The sequence below is a fragment of the Aedes aegypti genome, chromosome 3 (genome assembly GCF_002204515.2).
Source record: "Aedes aegypti strain LVP_AGWG chromosome 3, AaegL5.0 Primary Assembly, whole genome shotgun sequence".
Lineage (NCBI taxonomy): Eukaryota > Metazoa > Arthropoda > Insecta > Diptera > Culicidae > Aedes > Aedes aegypti.
The window spans coordinates 74014708-74031527 of NC_035109.1; the positions used below are offsets into that span (position 1 = coordinate 74014708).

At 40.6% G+C, this 16820-nt stretch overlaps 2 protein-coding genes across 2 annotated transcripts; both read left to right on the forward strand.

Annotated features, from left to right (window-relative positions):
- The first annotated feature begins 2732 nt into the window (after positions 1-2732).
- Positions 2733-3987, forward strand: LOC5567386 (28S ribosomal protein S10, mitochondrial). The gene is made up of 3 exons (XM_021852510.1): positions 2733-2860; positions 2916-3172; positions 3692-3987. The coding sequence occupies exons 1-3, from the start codon at positions 2852-2854 to the stop codon at positions 3939-3941; spliced, it is 516 nt and encodes a 171-aa protein (XP_021708202.1). The 5' UTR covers positions 2733-2851; the 3' UTR covers positions 3942-3987.
- A 2054-nt stretch (positions 3988-6041) lies between these two features.
- LOC5567385 (interleukin enhancer-binding factor 2 homolog) lies at positions 6042-7674 on the forward strand. The gene is made up of 2 exons (XM_001651737.2): positions 6042-6184; positions 6285-7674. The coding sequence occupies exon 2, from the start codon at positions 6328-6330 to the stop codon at positions 7522-7524; it is 1197 nt and encodes a 398-aa protein (XP_001651787.2). The 5' UTR covers positions 6042-6184; positions 6285-6327; the 3' UTR covers positions 7525-7674.
- Positions 7675-16820: the final 9146 nt, after the last annotated feature.

The following is a 16820-nucleotide window of genomic DNA, read 5'->3' on the forward strand; positions in this document are numbered from 1 at the left end:
GAGTTCGGCTCTGATACCATCCTTGCCGGCGGCCTTGTTGTTCTTGAGCTGTTGAATGGCATCCTTAACTTGCCCCATCGTGGGTTGGTTTCCACTGTCCGCTGCGCTGACTGAAATTCCGTATAAATCGTATTGAAATAAATAATTTATAAATTTATTATTAAGTTTTATGACCCTCAAGCTAAGTATGCAGTTTAACTCAAGAAAAGTAAAAATTTCTGCTCAAGAAATGGTCAAGATATTTTCTACAGTGAGCTCCATTTGAATTGACATTTCTTTTCAACAGCGTACTGCGATAAAAGATAAATGCTTTTCTTGAGCATTTCTTGCAAGAAATTTCCCACGCATCGAGATATCGAGATAGGCGATTACTTTTCTGTTTAAGTGCATACTTCCCATAACCAATATGAAGAATAAGTATTTCAGGTTATGAGTTGTCAATTACTCGCATGAAGCTAGGTATGCTGTACAGCTCAAGAAAAGTCAAAATTTCTGCGGAAAGAAATGGACAATTTCTTGGCCTATCTTGATGTATATGATATTCACTTGTGTGGCAGTTGTGTGAAACGTCAAACATGAAGAATTTTTTTTTTCTGTTCAGTACGTAAACCAATCTTGTTACTTGCATCTGTATCATATACGGTAATTTACTATGTGGATAATCAATCATCAGACAATGAAAAACCGAAGAAATTCTTCGCTTTTAGTCCAGGAATGGACCATTAAAATAACCATAACGGCCGCTATGGAAAGCATAGATAGCGCCACCGTAGCCTTGTGTGTTTGACAGAACAGCAATGCCGTCACAATGTTAAATCACATATACAGTGGCGCCTTTGTTTTGATGCGGTGAGCACTGACAAAAACTACCTTCAATCCGTCCGTGGGAAATTTCTTGCATTAAGAAAGAATCCATTAGCAGTCGTCTTCCGGTTTTCGTAATAACAACAATAATAAAGCATGCACATCATTTACAATAAAGCCTGCTTATCAGACGCAAGATGTCAATCCCAAAACCTGATTTACGTTATTTTTGGATGTTTTGGGTGTTTAAACTTCTCAAAGAACATATGTGTGCAACATCATTTTTTCGCCGATGTTTAAGATATGCAATCATATTTACGTGTGAAAAAGCCTCCACACCGTGAACATGAAGTGAGGCGTATTGCCCCGTGGGGACATATTACACCAAACCACCCTATGTGGCTTCCAAATTTGTGCGAATAAAGGAAATTCATACATTTTCCACAATTTGCTTTTATTTAATTTACAATCTCTGTTGTTCAATCTGTGAACAATTTTTTTGGCTGGGTAATGATAACGGTAATGTATCATTATCAAATGTGAATCAGATTTTTTATTTCAAAACATGTTAAAGCTGTGTCAATCATTGGAGCTAACTGATGTATTCACGAAATGAACGAACGTGAATTCTCTTGAACGTGAAGGGCAGTATAGATGGAGTAGACGTACCGCTGATGGGCTATATTGTCGGATTTATATTTGCCAGATTTCCGTGTCATTCAACAGTGACTGAACGGAACAGTGGTAGCCAATATGATTAGCGATCTGAAGATCATTGCATTGAGGCTTGTACCCACTTGTTTTACCTTTTTTACATTTTGTTTGTTTGTAAAAACAAAGTCATATAAAGTGCAAAATACTATTATGTAAGAAATTATAGCAAGCACCAAACGAACTCGTCTGAAGTTGTATTTCCTACACTACATTTTCTGGAATGCACGTATATGGCCTCCACTTATGTCCACATAGACGGAATCTATGCACTTTAAACAACCATTTATTTCACGAATAAGCGTTCACTTTACTGAGTTGATTCTCAGTTATTCGAACAAATATGTTGGCTGGGTAATTTCATACAAAGTAAATACACTTTATATGTACAAACAGTTGATGAAAGTGCGAACAGTCCTATCTTTTCAAGTGTCTTGCGAATGAGTTGGTATATTAATATAAACTATTATGGATCCGACAGAAATAAGGACAATCATTTTTTTTAAATATATTTTTTCTCAATCTCCAAGCGTCGCGACTGATTATTTGAATAGTGCGCTGTGTTCATAAACATCGTAAGAATGCAGCGCCACACATGTCATTATGACAGTTATGTCGGGAACGAGTCACACGTCGCGTGTCCCAAACGCGCGTTCCGGTTTGGTGGGCGCGCGACAATACTTTGCAAGAAATTTTCCCAGGGTTAAGGCTGGTTTGCTACTGACAAGAAAAGGAATCGCCTATCTCGATGCGTGGAAAATTTCTTCCGAGAAATGATCAAGAAAATCTCATTTTTCTGATCGCAGTACGCAGTTGAGAAGAAATGTCACTTCAAACGGGGCTCTCTGTAGGAAATTTCTTGACCTATTCAGTCAAGGAATTTCTTTACTTTTCTTGAGCGAAACAGCATACTTAGCTTTAAAATATATTGGTTACCCTATTTAACTGAACATCAACCAAATCACCGCATGGGACTATGCACCAAAAACTTTGTCTCTCTTTTACTCTTACATAAAATTTGTAAACAACAAGGCCAGTAAACGTCAAAATCCAATGCTAAATTAAAACAGTGCAGAGCCCCATTACAATACCCGAGTGTTCGAAATATGAGTCTGTTCCGAGTTTGAGACAAAACGGTGTGCTTCCTGCAGGGGTGCCTCAAATGGAATTGGTAAAGCACAAAAAAACATCGCATAGAAACTGTCATTACAGATTCTCTGTTTTGCTCTGCTGCTTCATTCAGTGTGTGCTTCTTTCGCAGATCGCAGACTGTCAAGTGAGCATGTTTATGTGCCGATGGTTAGATTGTGTTAAATAATCACTATTTTCATTCAGCATGCTAAAAGTAAGTAAAATTTATTAGGTCATAGATGAAATTATAAACTTCGTGTTCCTTGCAGATTACAAACTTATATCAGCGCCTAGCCGCGACCCCGCTGTGGACGAACAGCGCCCGGTTGTGCTCCGCGCAAATATCCCCCGCAAACCAGCAGCAAGTGAATGTCCCACCCGCAACATCCGGCGTTGTCGATGTCCCAGACAAGCTCTACAGCCGGGTAGAGCTCCAGATGAAGGGTATCGATCCGGAAGTAATGAAGAGCTACGCCTATTTCGCCAAAACTGCTGCTGAGCACCTGGACATTGAAGTCGGGAAGCAGTAAGTATTGTTTAAACATACAGTGACTCAAACTCACAAGTGACTGGTTGTGAAAAAAGTTAGTCAAGGAAACTAAATAAGCTAGAATAAACACGTAAAGCTAAGTATGCTGTTCCGCTCAAGAAAAGTAAACATTTCTGCGGAAAGAAATGCTCAAGTCATTTTCTACAGTGAGCTCCATTTAAAATGACATTTCTTTTCAACTGCATACTGCGATCAAAGAAAAATGCTTTTCTTGACCATTGCAAGAAATTTTCCACGCATCGAGATAGGCGATTACTTTTCTGTTGAAGCGCATACTTCGCTTAAGGAATAACAAAATTGGGTTTAAATCTCGATTAGTCATGACTTTATATCTATGATCTTAATTCTTGATACATTTTTTTATTAACTGTTAATGATATATTTAATTCATTTGATAGTTTGCACCATCTTTACGTAAAAAAAAGTACGGATATGAAATTGAGTCATTGGGGGCATTCGTTTTGTATGCTAACTGACCGCACTTTCTGCTTTCAGCTGGGCTCTTCGGAAGGCTGTTAAAGATCGGCTAACATTGCTGAAATCTGTACACATCTACAAGCATCATCGAGTGCAGTACGAAATCCGGAACTACTATCGGTTTATGCACTTTCACAAACTGACCGGCTCGACGTTGGACACGTTTCTGGAGTATATCGAACGAAACCTGCCGGAAGGTGTGGCCCTCAAGGTAACCAAAGTGGAACTGCAGGAGCTGCCGGAGCATTTGAAATCGGAAGGAGCGTAAGAAAAAAGAAATAATTTTCAGTGTAGAATAAAATGCTTAAATAATAGGTTTTGGCTTTCCTTCGAAATGAAGAATGCATTCAATGAAGTTTTTAAAGTGAAGATGAATTGAAGGCTTTTATTAAAAAAAAAAAACAACTTTGGCAAAGTAAGCTCTCAGATAATAACTGTGGAAGTGCTCATTACATACACTAAGCTGAGAAGCAGACTCTGTCCCAGTGAGGACGTAATGCCAAAAAGAAGAAGGTGAATCGAAGGCATACACCCTCATTCTTGTTTACGGCGTAACCTACTTTCGATCGAATCCTATTCGTTCGAATCCACCGCCCACTTGATTTTGCTGGCGTAAACGAGAATGCAAAACGGTTTTCGATCGAAAGAGCATTCGAACGTAAACAAGAATAGGGGTGATAATCTCGCATAACGTTTAATCTCGCTCTAAAAGCCGAGTGTGTAGCTCGTTGCTTATGACAAAAGAAAAAAACTATCATGTGTCCGGTAGAAATCAAGACCAACATTTATTTATAATTATTGTTTTCTTGGGCACCATGCGTCGTGAATAGTGCGCTGTGTTCATTAAAATCGTAAGAATGCAGCGCTACACTAAAAAACTGATTTCAAAATGCGGCGAGTTGAGGCGCGTCGCGAGTCTCACTGGCGGTTTGGTGGCGGTGCGACAATATCATTACTGCGAGATGGAAGAGGATCTTCCACTCAGGCAAATTAATTAACGAATTTCATAAATTTTTCCTTATGAAGCATTCAAAAATCTATAAAAACCTATTTCAGAAGGCTAATATGGATTTCATATCGTTAAAATGGTAATCATAATTGAGAAAATAGTTAAGTATAATGAACATTTACAAATTTAATTGCGCGCCTTATGATTTTCATTGCCGCCATTAGTCATTTCCTCAATGATACCATCTTTCATAAGGCTATTATGGATTTCATATTAGTTCGATGATAAGCATAATTGCGAAGCATGATAGACCTTATTAACGTGTATCAATTTCATTAGGCCACCTTATGATTCACATAGCTGTGACTAGTGTGAAAAACTCATAAGGTTGTTATTATGAAAAATTGCAATGGACCGATGCACGTGTTCACTATCTGACGTTTGAGCGGTGCCGTGTTATTTACGTGACCATGGCAACGAGTGAATTCGGCACCGCTCAAACGTCAAATTAGTGAACTCGTGCATTGGTCCATTGGAAGCATTGTATTGGACGCTGATTACGGATTTATGTACGGAAGCACCATCAATTTGTTTGGATGTTTTCAAAGGTAATAAGTTGCCTAGTTACGGGGGAAGGAAGTAGGGCAATGGACAAAGGTGGAAATTGTCTTGAAAATTGTAAAAAAACACAGAAAAAGGAAAATTAGTTTAATAAAAAGAGAATGAGGGTTCTGATGTATTTCATATTTCATTATTATCTGTTTTGCTTTAGAAAATGGCTGTAAAAACGTGTAAAAATCGAATTTTTATCCTTCGTCGCGTCGCAGCTCAATATGCATCAGTACTTTACTACATATTGTTGTAAATCGAGTAGTAACACGACAAAGTAGGTGGAAATTCGATTTACACACGTTAGGAAATCAGTTACCTAATATTAAGTAGATGAACACATAGGAAATTCTGTAAATATTCAGAATGAAATGCATTGTCCACGATGTATAAAAAACGAACTGTAGAATAATAATTAGTGTCATAAAAACTAATGTAGTTTATACTGCTAATAGAAAAATTCTTAAATTATCATTTCAATTTTCATAATGCTGTTTTATGAAATAAGCAAGACACCCCATTGGCATGATTCAGATCAATTCATAAGGCGAATCAATGAAATACTTACCGATTTCTTGTGGCAAATAAACATAAGGGAAAATAATGGATATTCATAGTATTTTTGCCTGAGTGTCTCTTCATCGTGGACATCCATTCGTTTGCTCAACAACAAGCTAGATACTCGGTTACCAAAGGTTATGCGAGACTTCAAAATATCTTCAACAAAATTTGTTGGAGCCTCCACGATTAAGTTCCAGTGCTCGCCACCAGGATGCGCATTTCAAACGATTATCTTCCTTGATGCGCCCCTGCCTGCATTCGGCCATGTTTATAATCTGTCAAACTTTTTCCTCCGTCGGTCGACGAGTTGAGCATCAGCAGGAAAATTAATTCCCATTTTCCCAGGAAAAACTTGTTCCGAGCTGCAAAACTACACCCGCTTCGTTGATTTGGTAAGTTCAAGTACTAAAGTGGAGTGAAAATTTCCAATTATAACCCATATTAGTGCAGATTTTTGTGAGACTAAAATTATCGATTGTTTCGCCGGTACAGCTAAACGAAAAAAAAAGAAAGAAACCATCCTCGCCCAGGCAACATGGTTCGTTCCGGAATGATGCGCGGAGGCCGTGGCGGAATGGGAATGGGAATGCGTGGCATGCGGGGAGCCCCTTTCATGCACAAGAAGAGCTTCCTGCCGCGCCATCCCTTTGACTTGACCCTGGCGGAACCGGCTTTTCCAAGGGTGTCCGCTCCGCCGGATGATTCCGTCCTTACCAACGCTCTGCTCAAGCGCAGTCAGGATCTGACGCCTACCCAGCAGGAACAAACTGCCATTTCCAACCTGGTTACCAAGGTGCAAGCCGTTCTGGATAACCTGGTCATTGCCCCGGGCGATTTCAACAAATGCCAGCTCGATGAAGTGCGACAGGTTGGTTCCTTCAAAAAGGGAACGATGATGGCTGGCCACAATGTGGCCGATATTGTAATCATCCTGAAGACACTTCCGACGAAAGACGTGGCCGAAGTGCTCGGCAAGAAGGTAGAAGAAGACATCCAAAAGTCGATGAAGACAGAAGTGGTTCCGAAATCGGAAGCCATCGCTCTGGAGTACAACGATAAGGGCTTCGAAATCTGGAACTCTTTGGCTCGGGTTCGGTGCCTTATCGCTACCCTGCCGCAAAACATTCGCAAACTGGACGCTGAGAAGCATCTGGACTTCAAAGTCGTTCAGAGTCACTTGGCTTCCATCAGACATGCTCGTTGGTTCGAGGAAAATGCACACCATTCCACCATCAAGGTGCTCATCCGTATTCTCAAGGATCTGTCCAACCGGTTTGAAGGATTTGCTCCGTTGAACCCGTGGATCTGTGACCTGTTGGCGCATTCAGCCATCATGAACAACCCAAGTCGTCAAGCACTTCCAGTCAATTTAGCTTTTCGAAGGATATTCCAACTGTTGGCGTCCGGATTGTTCGTTCCGGGCTCGGCTGGAATCACTGATCCGTGTGAAGTGGGTCACATTCGCGTTCACACTTCCATGAATTTGGTCCAACAGGATGAGTGCTGCATGGTGGCGCAAACCCTGGTTCGAGTTCTGGCCCACGGAGGATACAAACACATCCTCGGCTTCGTGGAGAACACCACAGTGGCGAAGGAAATGTCCGTTTGGGATGGGGTCGTCGTTTCACCGATGGAACCGGCCTACGAGAAGCCCACCGAAAAGAAGGACGACGAGGAGGAAGACATGGAATGCGTCGAAGAATCCACCATGGAGGACGATAACGGTGAGTAGATGCGGAGACTTTCTTCCGCCTACGGGAATCTGCATTTAGTTCCAAAATTACGAGCGAAATTATTCTCTCATTTAAGCTAAACACAGTTTTTGAAATAAGACCCTCTCATAATTTATCAACAATAAACCGACTACGTGTGAACTACAGTACATACAGCGAATGACGGTTATAAGTTGAAAGAACCTCCTTGTTGTAGTATTTGAGAATATTTTCTCAAAACGTCTTTGCGAGTCAAAATTAGACCAATAACTCAAGGTAGCTTGTTTCTTGGTTTCTAACCAGTTTTTCCAAGCCTGCTTATCATAAGATGATGTCTGAACAGATTATTTGAATACACTTCCATTACTTCCTTACACTTGTATCTACCTATCATTTCTATGGCATTATCGTTTGTCTTCGAAATCTAGCCAATGATTTTATATTTGCTTGAACGTCTACAGTACGGCCCGCGGTTTCATTTTGTGCGGTCTTCGAAAAGCTTGAACAATCTTCTCATTCATTTGTGGCCCTTTTGGCGATTGATGTTTGAACATCCCGAGACTAATTATTACTACTTTGGAGCTATTGAAGATTATCGACAGGAACTCAGCTTTACTTTCAGATTGGAGTTGTATTTTCCCTGTAGAGCCAAAAATTGTAAAATTGTTTATATAGAATTGCAATTTGCAAGAAGCCTAAAATCCCTATATGACTGCATCAACTCTTCACGAGGAACGGTTGGCTGATCAATCTTTGTTTTTGTTAGGCTCACGCACCAATGGCATAACGGAGCCGAGTTTTTTTTTAACTTTTTATTACAACTTTATTTAATTTCTAGCCACTGGCTGAAAGCCTCCTTAATATAGATAAAAAAAAAATATTTAATTTCTTAGAAGGTATATTGCCTGTTCGATTTTGGCACGAATCGGTTTTAGCACGATGCGATTTTGACAATATACAAAAAAATAATCATGAGTCAGTAATCAATCCTGTTGATCGCAATGTTTCTGTGGGCCTTTTTGAGGCTTCAAAATAAGTAGGTATATTTAATTCGTGGTCATTACTACTGCGACAGAAGTTTTAATGAAATCATCTGTTCGATTTAGGGAACATTCGAATTTTTGTCATGTTGCCGAAACCGAACGGGCTAGTTGCAGTGCCCGTTCGGTTTCGGAAACATGACAAAAATTATCATGTTAGCTGTGTGATCGTGAAACTCGCGGTTTGGTCGAGGTTAGGGGGAACAAATATATTCCAGGAAGCGATGGGATATTGAGTTCTATCCATTGACTTCCAGCAGCATGAAATTGTTACGTGTTTGCTGCTGGTCAACGACTTAATAGGAGAATCAAACAAAGCTTGTTTCAAGAAAATGTTACCAAGCTCTATATATTCAAGATCAAGTTTACCTTACACATCTCTAATGTCATCCTTGTCTGGTTTCCTTCGGGCCCTTAGATCTAACAAAACCATACTCGGGCATTCCCAGACAACATAAATATGTCTCGATAGCCTGCACCACAGCTGCAGCAATTATTGTCTGTAAGCCCTACTCGACAGAAATGGGATCCTAGAGAGTAATGATTGGACATAAGCCGGCACATTATCCTGCTAAATCTCGACTTATGTCCAATCTCCTAACCAAGGTACCTGGAATGCTTCTAGATACCTTGATCTTAACGTTCAAGGATCCGTCATAGCAATCATCGTGTTATCATCTGAAAGTTTCAATTTTCATCTGAAGCGGTTTTTCTATTCAAAAATATTAATAAATTCTAAAATATTGCTTTGAGCAGGGTGTCCATCCATCCGGGAAATCCGGGAAAAGCGGGAAAAACCCAGGAAATACAAAAGGCCAGAAAAAATACGGGAAATACCCGGGAAATTGTAGAACACACCGAGAAAAGCGCTTGATAGTTTTGACAAGAGATGCACAACTGAAATGTTAGATAGATAGTTAAACGGTTAAACGTTTCACAATTGTTACCGATTCCTTGTAAAATGGTTTGCGAATTTCTGGCTGAAGATATTATTAAGAACATTCAAAGTTTATAATAAATTTTTGTACTGTTTAGTAAAATACCTATAAGTAGATGAAAAACCGAATTTAGTACAAACATTTTTTTTCTACAGGAAATCTTGTTGTTTCAAAAATATGGCCGCATTGAATTTAACAATTAAATTGATTAATTCAATGGTCCTATAACAGGTTTTTTCTAATGACTGTGATTTTAGAATCAACACAGCAGTTTTATTATGCGTGAAGAGATCAATTTTTAAAAAGTTGGCCATTTTGTATGACAAAACGAAAAAATGGCACTTGTTTTGATTAGTTCTGCGGAATGTCGGTGTGAACGTGGCAGCTCTCCGGGAAATACGCTGGCCGAGAACCGGAGAACGCGAATTCCGAGCGGTGGACCCCATCGCAAACACTTCATTCAAGTACCACATCTACTACAGCGGTGGTGACAGAGCAGAACGTGGAGTTTGCTTCATAGTGATTTGGAAGCAGATGAAGCGAATTATTCGATGGAAATCGGTAAGCGACTGAATCTGGGTGTTGAGAATGAAGGGCAAGTTCTTCAACTACAGCCTGATCAGCATATATGCGCCAACAAACGATAAGCTGAAGGATGAATTCTAAGAGAGCCTGGATAAGGCCTACGGAGAGTGCCCAAAACAAGATGTCAAGATAGTCATCGGCGACGCAAACCTTCGCTGCTGCTAGAGGGATGGCAATTAGCAGTACCTACTTCGCACGAAAGAATATCCGCAAACACACCTGGCGAAACCCGAGTGGCGATGCCTGCTCCCAAATAGACCAAGTGCTGGTTGATGGGCGACATTTCTCAGATGTCATGGATGTCAGGAACTTCCGAGGCCCTAATATCGACTCGGATCATTGCTCGTCGAGCGCGGTTATCCAGCGTCACGAGTTCCAGAACAAACAGAACGCTGCGCTTCAATATACAACGCATGTCGACTGATGGGGTAGCTGCACTGTACCGCCTGCAGCTAGACGAGCAGTTGGGAAGAATCAACGTTGCTGAAGATGTCGACAGCCTGTGGGACCTATCCACGAAGCTGTGACAACAACGGCGTGGGAAGTGATTGGCACTGGTCAACGACGCAGACGAAACGACTGGTTCGATGAAGAGTGCCAGAGAGTGACATAAATGAAGAATGTCTCCAGAAGCCGTATGCTTGTGGCCGGTACCCGACATAACAGAAAGCGGTACAGGGCAGCGAGAGCCGAAGAAAAGCGAATCCACCGCAGAAAGAAAAGGCAGCACGAAGAAAGTGTGGTAGCTGAAGCTCAAGATAGCATGAACCGGAACGATGTGCGGAGATTCTATGCAACGGTCAATGGTGCGCGGCACAATACCGTACCAGTGCCCGCCATGTGCAATGATCGAGAAGGGAATTTACTGACCGATAAATCGCCGGTGCTGGCAGCTGGAAGGAGCACTTTCAGCAATTGTTTAACGGTGAAAATGGAAACGTAGCGAGGAACAGGATGAACATTGATGATGACGAACTGCTGAATTCGGCGTACAAAATTCTGTCGCGCATCCTGTTTAACAGACAGAGACCGCTCGAGGAGTCCTTCGTCGGCGAATACCAAGCTTGTTTTCGTGAGGGCCTTTTGACAATGGACCAGATGTTTAGTTTGCGAATGATCCTAGATAAATTCCGGGAGTATAACTTGCAGACTCACCATCTGTTTATTGATTTCAAGGCGGCGTACGACTCTGTGAAAAGAAATGAACATGGTTTTCCGGCGAAACTAATTAAGCTGATACGTGGTATGCTGGATGGTTCGAAATCAAGTGTTCAGATCGCAGACGAGGTGTCAACCTCGTTCGTGACGTTAGACGGTTTGAAGCAGGGAGACACACCTTCAAATTTACTGTTCAACATTGCACTCGAGGGTTCTATTCGTTCGTGACATTAGACGGATTTAAGCAGGGATTAGGATTACAAGAGTCCTTCCATGACTTTTTCAATTACTCAATAGGTCAAATTGGTTATAGGATTAGGGTGGAAGCACCGGTTTTTGCCAGCATAAAAGAAAATATATATATAAAATAAACGAAAAGCTCTGCATGTACTGCCAATACGTCAAACGAAAGCTCTCAATCCATAGTATGTACAAAAACATCAGAAACAAACAGAAACCTTATGTTCGCATTGAAAATCACGTTGGTCAATGTAGGAACCAACCAAACCAGAACCAGTTTAAGCCACAGTTTAATTTTGGTTCCCAAATTGGCCAATCACATTAATATCTCCTGAGAGTGGTCATAAGGAATGCCCTGGGCAAATAAAGTGTTAAGAACAGGGACGAAAATACTCAATCTACCCTCGCCTACATTGATACTTGCTGGGTAGAATCTTCGTTGATTTTTATTTGTTTTTATCCTCACCTTGACAACACAACAAAGATTGGCAAAGCGCTTGCGCAAGATTGTCAGTTTCCTTTTAACCTGCTGCTACTCAAACGCTTTTTGATAATCGGAAACAAAAAATTATATTCAATCTCATAAGCTTGACTTTTTTACTTTCCGCTTCGGGAAGTTGAAATTTTTGCACGAGGCACACTAAAGACGCGTCAATTTAATCCATTCCGTGCATCGGATCCTTCATTACCCGTATAGCAGCATATTTTTTAATTAATTTGAACCACATTGATAATCAATTTTCTAAAACTGACACTCTTCTGCTTCTGATAATCAAAAACACCAACGACATACGGGTATCGTTGTTTGTTTTGCCCATCTACTTTTGTGCCATCTTCATTGGTACAATCATATTGGTGGTGGTGTGGTTACTTTGATGGTGGCATAAATTCAGTGAATTGAGTATAGTGAGCATGATTTTTTTCATCCCTGGTTAAGAAGGTAAAATTAGAAAAGGATTTTTTTTATCTGGATCTATTTGATCTGGATCTGGATCGATTTGGACAAATAAACGAATGTTGCTCTAGCGTATGAATGTGTTCTACTTAACACAAAATGTATTATTTGTTATGGCTATGTCGGTCATGCGACTCAAAGGAAAAGGGAGTCTGTACAAGATTTTTTACAAATGATGAAATGAATAGGTGGATAGGCGTCGCAAGGGAGAGACAAGATTGAAATTAATTAGGTGGTGAAAATTGAGCAAGCCATAGGGGAACCAGTAAAGCATCGAAGCGTCCTGTATTCTACCTAGCTTCTCCACTGGAGAAGGGTTGGCTCAAAGCTTTGAGCTTTGCTACCAACACAGGCAAAATACAGGAGGCTTCAATGTGCTCATATACTGTCGGCTATCACCGAACGGTTCTATCGATCGATGACTGATATTGGGAAATCGCATCGCAGTCAGAGATTGTTTGTCTCTATCATGTGTGCTCTTCCCGCCAGCCACCACATGAGCAGTTAGAACTGCTTTTTCTTATAAGCCAAATTTTACATATGTAGAGAAGGTATCGACAAGCTGTGGAGCCTCCATCTCTAGATGAGGTTAAGAAGACGATTAAAGAGCTGAAGAACAACAAGGCTGCTGGGAAGGATGAGCTCCCGGCCGAACTCCTCAAGCACGGTAGTGAGCAGCTGCATAGAATAATTCACCATATACTACTAAGGATATGGGAGGAAGAAGAACTGCCTGCTAGCTGGATGGATGGTCTCATTTTCCCTCTCTTCAAAAAAGGGCATAGATTGGAGTGCGACAATTACCGAGGAATAACGCTCCTCAATTCGGCGTACAAAATAATGTCACGTATTCTGTTCAATAGATTGAGACCGCTTGAAGAGTCCTTCGTTGGCGAATACCAAGCTTGTTTTCGTGAGGGCCGATTGACGTCGGATCAAATGTTTACCCTGCGACAGATCCTCGATAAATTCCGGGAGTACAACTTGCAGACTCATCGTCTGTTCATTGATTTCAAGGCGGCGTACGATTCAGTTAAGAGAAACGAGTTGTGGGAAATAATGATGGAACATGCTTTTCCGACGAAGCTGATTAGACTGATTCGTGTAACGTTGGAAGGATCGTTGAAATCAAGTATGCGGATGAGATTTCAACATCCTTCGTAACCTTAGACGGATTGAAGCAGGGTTATGCACTTTCATACCTATTGTTCAACATAGCGTTAGAAGGAGCAATAAGGAGAGCTTGCGTGCATAGGAATGGCACTATTATCATACGCTCGTACATGCTCCTTGGTTTTGCGGACAATATCGACATAATCGGGATTGATCGCCGAGCCGTGGAAGAGACATACGTGCCTTTTAAAAGGGAGACAACGCGAATTGGGCTCATTATTAATACCACAAAGACAAAGTACATGGTCGCTGGTAGATACCGTGGGCCTTTGGTGATGTTGGTAGTGAGAGGTTTTGAAGTAGTTGAAGAATTTGTGTACCTTGGAACTCTAGTGACTTGCGATAATGATGTTACCCGCAAGGTAAAAAGGCGTATTGCAGCTGCGAGTCGGGCTTTTTACGGACTTCGTAACCAGCTAAAGTCCCGCAGCTTACAGACGAAGACCAAACTCGCGTTTTACGAAACTGTAATTCTTCCGGTAGCTCTGTACGGCCACGAATCTTGGACGTTGAAAGGTCGACCGGAGAGCTTTTGGGGTATTTGAACGTAAAGTGCTGCGAACAATACTCGGCGGTAAATTGGACAATGGCATCTGGCGGTGTCGCATGAATCACGAGTTATATAATGAAATGGATATTGTTAAGCGTATAAAACACGGTGGGCTGCGGTGTGCTGGGCATGTAGCTCGCATGTCGGTGGAACGTCAAGCTAAACTAATATTCAGCAGAGAACCAGGGAGAGGCCTTCGCCTCCGTGGAAGGCCGCGCACCAGATGGCTTTTTGCAGTTGAGGAGGATTTAAGGTCGCTTAACGTTCAGGGCGACTGGAAGCGATTGGCCCAGGACCGGGTCCAATGGAGAAGACTTCTTCATTCGGCGTAGATTCAACGCAATAGCAAGGAATTGTTGCCCATCAAGTAAGTACTTATTTCATAAAAATTGAGATCCGGCTGGTAGGAGCACTAGTTTGAGGTTGGAAAACCAGAATATGTGAGGTTAGTTCAATTGGAACTTTCACCTGAGCGATTTTTACGCTAGAATAAAACACGTTTCGGGACATTCTCCGCTGCCGGTAAAAATACCATTGGGTAGATAAATGAATTCTCTACATCCCAGCGGACGAATTGTCGTTTTGGGAGCGAATTTTCCTCTACAGATTCAAAATTCAATACCAACCCCTAACAACAAATCTCGCATCCACCCAACAGTTACGGTATCACTAGTTCTATTAGTGACTATTTTTTACTATTCATGCCGACAAATGCCTAAATCTATCTGATGGCTGTTAATCCGGAAGTGCCGTTCGAAGTTAATTACAATACATAATTAACACTACTCCTGAGTTTGAGAATGCTTAAGTGGTTTAATCTGGTGACGAGCAATGGTGGTAGCCGCGGACTCTAAACACTCGGCTAAGGAAGGCCCCTAGCGGATACATTTTTCAATACAACGGTGGCACACATCGTGGGCTTGTCGCAAACGGACCTTGGTTCCCTTTCGACTGCTGACGCGGAGTTTTTCGCGTTGTACGAGGCATCGCAAGAAGCTCTTTGGTGACAACGACTGCTCACCGATTTGCGAGAAAACACATCAATAACTATTTATGAAAATAATAAAAGCTGTCTACAAATGTTTAGCACTGAGAAATTTAGTAACACAACAAAGCATATTGCAACAAGATATCATTTTGTCAAAGATATGATGTTAAACAAAACTGTGAATTACGAATATTGCCGCACTGAAACTATGGCAGCTGATATGTCGGACATAATATTCACAAAATTATGGACAGGACATTCACATGATACTAGTTTGAAGTCCGAGCATTATAAATGTTAATTATTGGTTGGCAACTTCTCAGATTCCAAAACAGGATCACAAAAGAAATCTTAGTCAAAATTCGGATAGAAATATTTCCTCAGATCCTGCTAAAAATTTTCATTTTTAGTCAAAATTACTACGAAAGCTTGAACAAAATGCTTACATAATCCAGGACATTGTTCTATGTACCATAATCATGGAAGGACTTTCGGTTAAGAAGTGGGATTATGACAAAATCCTATGTGGAGTTCTAACAAAAATATTGAAATTTATCCTCGTAAATTTCAGTGTTTCATACTAAAAAAAAAGCAATCCTGATTACAGTTTTCTCAAAATCTTTTTTTTTTGTCAATACAAGAAAAGCTTTTTTTGTTGACTGACTTTAGTTCGATTGTGTGCACAATAAAAATAATTTCGAAAAGTTTGAGCAGTTCTGCTTTAACATAAAGTTCGGTGAAGATCGTGTTTTACCTTATTCCACGACTTGCACCGAAAATCTGTGAAAGCGTTAGAAGGCCATGTTTACAATTTCGAGCTTCGCTAAAGTTTATATTTTTGGCGCGGACGATAGTGAAGTGAATTCAAGTGAAATTCAATATATTTTGGACCTGAAAACACGGTGAAACGCTAGGTATTTTTCAAATTATGAATGATTTTTCAAAGTCTGTTAGATGAACTTCTAGTGTCAAAATTCAGAGTTTGAAATTAAATTTTCATTTTCAAATTGCTACCGTTGTTGAGTACTTCCATTGAAAACACCACATTACAGTGTCTAATTCCGTTCGCGCTATATTTACATTTAGAATGGTATAAATAAAGGTAGGTACTGCATCGTGGTAATTTAAATGAAGGTCCTTCAAGAAAAATCCGAAAGAATTTCTTCACTGTAGTAAGAGAACTATAGATATGCACTGAATTGTTCAGCTAAATGCCAAAAATGATCAAGAAATCACCACACATCTATGATTCAAAAAAGATAGACAGAAGTCTAAATTATCAATTAAACTATTTATAATCGATTCAATACCCATACAATTTTTATCAAAGTCGTATTCATATGGAGGATGGAGGGAACGAGGTTTTTCATTATTTCTTATGATTTTCTTGATAAGGTTTTTCACGACATTCTCAAAAAGCTCGTTCCAAGAACGATTAGTTTCTTTGTAAAACGAAGATGGGTTTGTGCAAGACAAGTTGTTTAAAGAACGACTGAAGATGTCTATGGTGAAAAGCCTGGGAAAACAACTGTAAAAATTGTCGCAGAACCTCTTTAACCGATAGAAACATCAAAAGAGCGATCCTTTAAGACACTTCTGAACAAGTCTCTGATTGATTTTTGAAAATCTACCTTGTTCTACACAGCTCGAGGGTGGTTGGTGCTAGAAATTGGCTGAACGTGAGATAGC

Coding starts and splice junctions, on each gene's coding strand:
- LOC5567386 (XM_021852510.1), top strand. Junction 3,173..3,691: donor GACATTGAAGTCGGGAAGCA/GTAAGTATTGTT, acceptor TTCTGCTTTCAG/CTGGGCTCTTCGGAAGGCTG.
- LOC5567385 (XM_001651737.2), top strand. CDS start 6,328: ATGGTTCGTTCCGGAATGATGCGCGGAGGCCGTGGCGGAATGGGAATG.